Here is a 7,689-nt window from a genome sequence, read left to right on the forward strand (position 1 = left end):
TACTTTCACATTGTTTATGATAGCCATGCTCTGTCTGTTTATGTAATGCCATTCACGTGATTTTCACGTGATCATTACATTTTAGCTCTATTATATAATCATGTTTTTTCCCGCCACGAACAGGTCGATGTAAGCCTACCTGTCGCCATGGAGGTCTGTGTATAGGTGACAACAGATGTCGGTGTCCGGTAGGATTTTCAGGCAGTGTGTGTGAAAAACGTAAGCAAAACATGTGTTGATGTTTGACTAATATATTTTGACAGTTATCTTTGTAAAGAATCCTTTTCAGAACTGTTTAAGTATAATTGACTACCAAATCACGCATATCTGTGATTAAGGCCGATTATTCTACACTTGATATTTCGAATATCTTTTTTAATTCGAAAAAGGGAATTTGCGAATGTATGTGAATTTATTTTTAATACATTTCCTTGGATTAAAGCGCTCCTAATATATTGTTTACTTATATTGTTACCGAGAAAATGATGAATCTCAATAATGAAATTATATACACGTTATTCCGTGTAATATACAAATATATTCACTTGATCAAACTTCTGCTTTTGCCTCCGCTTAAATGTCTACCGTTAATACTTCAAGCTATATATAAAAAACCACAAACGAAACATAACACATGGCACCATTCTTTAAATTAGCGGTTTGAAAGTTTGTCATTATTATAGCTTTTTCAAAAACTGCTAACGATTAGGTTTTTTACAGTAATGTCTAAGACATTGACAGGTTTAGAAGTGACGAGACGAGCGCTATATCTATAGATGTGTCTGACGAGGTTTTTGTTCCTCAAGTGGAATGTTGTGTATGCCAGTGAAATATCTCAACATTCCAATGTGTGAATGGAGATTAACTTTTATGCATGACAGTTCCATGACAGAAATAGATATGTCCTATCAAATGATGCACATTTCTCCATCTTTACGGTGACGCCTTTCTCCCCTAACACATGCGTGCAGGCAGTACAACAGACCACCGCTGCCGCGCCATTACCCCTCGCAAGTTTATTTATTACGAACGATGCTAACGTTATGAGTGTAAAAGAAGATGCATTTTGTCTCGCGCTTTGATGTGCAACAAGCACCGTTCGCTTGTTCCCACTGATCCACGGCCATTGTATATTATTTCAGCGCTGGGCCATGACCTCGCGTAAACGTGAGCATCAGTTAGCTGGCGGTTTCAGACATACACACATACTTGATGGCGAGCTATCGGTAGCTAGGGGGCGACCTTTCACTATAATTCCACAATCCCACCGACTACTAGACATAGGTGCGATGTATACTTGTCTTTATTACATACTGGTAGTTATGTGTCGACGTACAGCATAATTAAAACGTTTACGAAAAGGAGGCTACGGGTATTAGGTTAGTCTATTCATAGGCAACATAATTAACAAGATTACGAAAACGCGGCTATAAATATAAGGATAGTTGTAAATAATTTATTATTTTGTGTTGTCTTTGGAAATATTACGAGAATTGTTACTTATTTATTATAGAGTAGTCACAATACGAGCTCATCAATGTAATCAGCATACTATAACATAAATAGGATAGGAATTCAGTTTATAAGTTTATTCAACATACCAAATCATTCGTATATAAATATGATGTCATTAGTACGATTTTGGTGATAGGGTAGTTCATCAGACAATGTAATTCGTATATAAATATGATGTGAATTGTAATACATTAATTATTTGTCATCTTATATATTTGGCTCTTGTACGGTCACAGATAACCACAAGCAAACTTGTGTAAATTAAGTAATTGATAATACCTTCACTAGTAGTACTACGTGATATTAGAAAAGATAATATCGTTTAGGTTTAGCAACATAGAAATTTGATTTTGAACTCTGTGAACAGTGAATCAATGTCTTTTTAAAACATCATTTACTACTCATACGTACCACTTGTCTGTCTCCTTGTCATCGGGTATAAATTAACGACTGCTTAAGCACGAATAAGAAGGAAATTTGGTGAAAGTTTATTCACATCAATCTTATCTCAGTCTCTTTGATCTTCGAAATATTTTCAAAATTGTCTAAATCAAATTAAATACTTGTCGCATTTTTCAATGTGATATTAACTTCTAACATTTATTAATCTATATGTCTGGTAGAAGTTTCTATTCATAATCCAAAGAGGTGCCAGACAAAGTCTCACTCTTACCGTTTAGAAACACTTTCATTCCATCGTATCGAGAACGAATTACAACAAAGCCCAGTGTGATTAATTATTATGCGACCACGTTGTTGTACCAGGAATGGCAATAATAGAACTAGAATATCGAACACACTAGGGACGGATAGGCCAGCAACAAAATCAAATGTCTTCATAGTTGTTTCAGATTACGAAGGTTTAGTTGCAGATTTCAGTTGCATTAAAATCTGCAAAAATAAATATCCACAAAATGTCAATTTTACAAATGCATTACATTTAAACTGGGATTTTTTCCATAGTAGACTTCGTCCTAGATCGACATTTCATTCGGTCTAAGTAGGACTAAGACTATGTCTAACTGTGTACGCTCCTTAAACGGACAGGTGCGGATAGGCGATGGCTTCTCAGTGGCCATTTCAGCATTTCAAAAGCTAATATCGATCGTGTATTGTTTCCATGAATAGGTGTAAATTCATTGAAATCGATGATCGCCCTCTAAGATATACCCAAGGTCTACGTTTCTCCCATGATTCACTGATTTGTGCTCTTCCCTGTTAACCCCTAAGATAAAACAAATTGCGTATGCAAACAATTTTGAACCTGATGTTTCGATAAAACAATTATGTACGTTATGACTATATGGAAAATTAATTTGACGTGCATTGTAAATGACGTCATCAATATTGATGTTCAATCGACTGAACCATGTTTATATCGCGGAGAAATTGCTTCTTTTAAGGATATCATCTCATATTTTCTTTTGAGAAAAATAATTATTCCGTATCTATGTAGTTGTGATTGATAGAATATGTCCCTACCTTTAGGCTGTGGCAACGAAATCACAACCAGATTCATGAACGTCCAGCCTGAGGCTTACGATTTCGTTGCCACCCCCTCAAGGAAGAACAGATTCTATTAGTCACAACTATATGAATTATGTGATTAATAATAACACAGTCAATGGGAATTATTATCGTATGTCATTATTAATCTTATCAATCTGTTTTGTCTTTTTAAAGGGGAAAAACGGGATAAGAGAAGCAACAAACACAAACGAAAGAGGAAAAATAGAAAAAAGGGAAGAAAGAAAAAGAAAAAGAAAAACCAAAGGAAGAGAAGACGTAATAGAAAAATAAAGAAGAGAAAGGGAAAATCAAAGAAAAATCGTAAGATCACTTCTAACACTCCATTTATTACAGTTTTACCTATTTCATATGCTTTACTAACCAAATATACACGTTTGTCTTATAATGAATAACGGGTATTTTGTAACGTTACAATCACCGTGGGGCGGGAAATTAATCTACGGTAAATTATTATTTTCCCGCGTCGTTATCTTATTTCGAAACCTCAGTATTAAAAGAGCTTATCATTGAAATCATGCAATTCATACAACGCGAAGAAATTAATTAATCATCGTACCATGATTTATTTTGCCACTCCAGATACAGTAACACTTATTGTTTTCTTTACAGGACGAAAGCAGCCCTTATTAGAACAAGTTCGTGCTTTTTATAGAAGGAAAAAGAAGCGGGAAAGGCGAGAACGAATGCGAAAAGAAGGACTGAGAAACCGGAAAAAGCAGTTCGTTCGGTGATAAACCTATGTGACGGGATAAGTTTTGTGCGAGTCCTGTACAGTGTCGGATATTGTGATAACAAAGGCTTTACTGAGGCATTGTTTCCGGGTATATATTTCCTCCTGTTGGCGAAATGAATGTCAAGTAAACGGTATATGCATAGACAATGAATTGCAATAAGGACGTTTCATGAATGAAGCCAATTCAGAAATGTTCATGCTTGTTTTTTTCTGAAGATTGGCATTATGTACTATTAAGTATTGTACTCTGAAGAACTTACTTGAGATACAGTCCGTATGGACTATACATCCATGTACATATGTATAATTTTACACAAATTCATACTTTGTTTATTTATAATCACTCATTCGTAATTTATTTGTCGTTTGCTGTGATACAACGATGTTCATGGAACTGGAGACACCAGTTTTGTTACTGCTGAAAACGTCAGCGATTTTTGAATGACGCTGGTGACGGTAGCGATTTTTGAGTGACGCTGGTGACGTCAGTGTTTTGATGGGATTGGTGACCTGAGTGTTATGGTGGAACTGGTAAAGTCTGCTCTTTGCTATGGCGTTATATTCTTGAGCATTCAAATGGATGTGAGTTTGACATTTTCATGTACATGGTTAAAACATGTAATGGAGAATAACTTTCGAGTGATTATGTACGCCATAGGAATGGTTGCTAGATCCACAGTACATATAGTATTGCTTCGTTAAAGTACAGATTATCTACAGGCCTTCACCTGGAACGATACAATCAGATACAGTCTTACTGAAACTTCCCATATCATCTGGTGAAATAGTCTGAGAATATCCTAATCTCACACGGTCTGTATTGAGAACGACGGCAGACGGAGATTAACGAATAGTGTCAGGCTCTCGTAAAGTTAAAACGAGTTTATACCAACGACGGTGTGAGTTGGATATGCTGAAAACAAATTGGACATAATTCTACCTGAAATATAGGTTTCATATGCAGATTCAAATTACAAATTGCTCGTTCATACCATGCATTGCTTAATAGTTAAGTCACGTACATTTTCTTTTCACTTCTCATCATGAAAACTTCTAATGTTTCGATTTAATTTAGATATGATTATATAGTCTACGATTTGTAATGACACAGAAAAATAACAAGAAAATCGTTCTCATTTTGGTAGTAAGATATTAACAAAAAAAGTACAATGATAAATGATGAAAATTGAACAGTTTTTCAAACTCGTGAAACGACGAATGCATAGTCTTGTGAATCCTAACGAATATCGGATAGGTCAGAGGATAGTAAACTACAGATTTATCTGCCCTTGCGGGTAGGTATTGATTATGACGTCATGTGTTACAGAGTTTAACGTCATACTTTTCAGAGAAAACGACGTTGCTCGCCAAAAATAATGACGACATAATTGATACCTAGCCAAAAGGGAGGTAACTCTGTAATATACAGAGAAGGAAAAGTCGATCTCGAAACACGCTATAAACTTTTGCATGGTATCATGATAAATTGTGGATTGATTTTAAATATATAAACTGAACTGATTATTATATTGTTCATATGACCAATGTCGCCATATCTTATCGATCAGATTTAAGGTACATTTCATCTCTATTTATTGTGGTTATATATTTTCTTTTGGGTGTTCAAATTCATTGTGTGCGAAAAGTTTAATGGTTGTGAAATCAAGCATTATGCGATAACTGTATATACAGATACATACTGATTTTGTTATATATGTTTGATGTTGTTGAATGTCGCTGTTGGTATTGTTACTATATTTAACTTTATGACGTCACAGTTGTTTATGAGAACGAAAGTATGCTTTCTTATGACGGAAAAATGTTTTCTTGAAAACTGCATTTTAGAATATCTAACTTAGCTATATTTTGATTCATCCTTTGATATGTGTTATATTTAAATATACCGAACAGCAGATTAAACATTACAGTGTTGCTTGTTAAATATGTCTTCAAAATATGTCTCATTTTGATTTAGGATAAAAAAAAAGTTTCTTACGACGTCAAACGGATCTGCATTTATTCATGAAATATTCCATTGACACATTCAGAGGATGTGATTATGTTGATTTGTAGTTGTTCATCATCGTGTTTGGTGACAGCAATGTTACGATGCTGCCATTGTGTTAGTGGGTGAGAAATGAGTACTAATATATTATTGCCACTAATTTAACGTTATTCATTTGACTCGAAAATGTGAATCAAATTGTAAATATTTATGGAAATTGTAAAATAAATTTGCAAACGTTTTAAATGTATCTTTATTGTTTGTTTTGATTTATACGAAGACTTAACAAATTCTTGGTTTTAATAGAATACGTTTAATGAACTTCAGTGTGTGTGTATGGGTGTCTATATGTTCTCCCTTGTTTTGGGTATTTGGTTTTTCAATCCAATCTACATTAAAAGAACAATATCAAACAATTTGACAATTTTTTTTAGATATATCCTTGTGATGGATGTTTAGAGCAAATGCATTGCTGCGTGCCCTCGTAAATGTATAAGTGAAGGTTCTTAAGTGATTCGCAGTAATTCATTGTTGCTGTTGTTTTTTGTTGTTGTTTTTTTTTTTTTTTTTTTTTTTTTTTTTTTTTTTTTTTTTGTGGGAGGAGTCTTTTCATTATTGAAACCTAAGTGCAGATTTCGACAATCGATACAAGGAAATGGTCTAGGGTCCGCCTTGTTACATGCGTACATATATTTATGATTCGGATAAATCACCATGATTTCATAATGTTACAATGATAATAAGACACAATCTTCTAACACAGGGTGTTATTTTGGTTAATTATCTCCACTATCCAGAAATCCCACGGAGATTGAAATGACCAGTGTGTATTGCCAAGTGAAATATTCGGCATAAATGGTTTTTATCATAAGCCAATGTTCGTATTGTCATGAAGTGGGACCCGGAAAAAGATGGCCTTTAGACAAAAATGGTCTTCAGAGACAGAGGTGGCCTTTAGAGACAGAGGTGGTCCTTAGACAGATGTGGTCTTTAGACAGAGGTGGTCTTTCGACAGAAGTTGAATTGAGACAGAGGTGGTCTTTAGACAGAGGTTGTCTTTAAATAGAGGTGGTCTTTAGAGACAGGGGTGTTCTTTAGATAGAGGTGGTCTTTAGGTAGAGATGGTCTTTAGACAGAGATGGCCTTTAAACAGAGGTGGTCTTAAAGACAGATGTGGTCTTTAGACAGAGGTAATCTTTTGAGACAGAGGTGGTCTTTAGGTGGTCTTTAGACAGAGGTGGTCATTAGACAGAGATGGTCTTTAGACAGAGGTGGTCTTTAGACAGATGTGGTCTTTAGATAGAGGTGGTCTTCAGACAGAGGCGGTCTTTACACAGAGGTGGACTTAAGACAGAGGTGGTCTTTAGACAGAGATGATCTATATACAGTGGTGGTTTTTAGTTTTAGATAGAGGTGGTCTTTATAGGCAGATGTGATCTTTAAAAACAGACGTGATCTTTAGACAGAGATTATCTTTAGACAGACGTGGCCTTAAGACAGAGGTGGTCTTTAGACAGTGGTGATTTTTAGACAGAGGTGGTCTTTAGAAAGAGTTGGTCTTTAGAAACAGAGGTGGACTTTAAACAGAGGTGGTCTTTAGACAACGGTGGTCTTTAGACAGAGGTCGCTGTATTAGTTTACAGTGTGTAAGGTGATTACTTAACATGCTCTATAGATAAAATTGTTTCATATATTTTTTTATGAACCTGTTATAAAAGAAAAATAAATTTCTAGCCGATATTGACTTTTCTTGAATATGATTAATTATGCTGACATTTTTGTAATTAAAGGGTATATAACATTGAAACAACTACCAATTCCTAGCTATTATATAAAACAGCTTCCAATATCTATCTATTACATAAACCAACTACCAATACCTAGCTATTACATGAAACAACTACCA

The 7,689-nt window shown here is 34.8% G+C and overlaps 1 protein-coding gene across 2 annotated transcripts in view; it reads left to right on the plus strand.

Annotated features, from left to right (window-relative positions):
• Positions 1-6,033, plus strand: part of LOC138304688 (wnt inhibitory factor 1-like) — a 65,180-nt gene extending 59,147 nt beyond the window's left edge. For both annotated transcript variants that reach the window (XM_069244893.1, XM_069244894.1), the window contains 3 exons: positions 124-219; positions 3,199-3,345; positions 3,655-6,033. In XM_069244893.1, the coding sequence (XP_069100994.1) occupies positions 124-219; positions 3,199-3,345; positions 3,655-3,776 (365 nt within the window). In that variant the 3' untranslated portion in view covers positions 3,777-6,033. The remainder of the gene's footprint in view (positions 1-123; positions 220-3,198; positions 3,346-3,654) is intronic.
• The last annotated feature ends 1,656 nt before the right edge of the window (positions 6,034-7,689 follow it).

The sequence above is a fragment of the Argopecten irradians genome, chromosome 12 (genome assembly GCF_041381155.1).
Source record: "Argopecten irradians isolate NY chromosome 12, Ai_NY, whole genome shotgun sequence".
Classification (NCBI taxonomy): domain Eukaryota; kingdom Metazoa; phylum Mollusca; class Bivalvia; order Pectinida; family Pectinidae; genus Argopecten; species Argopecten irradians.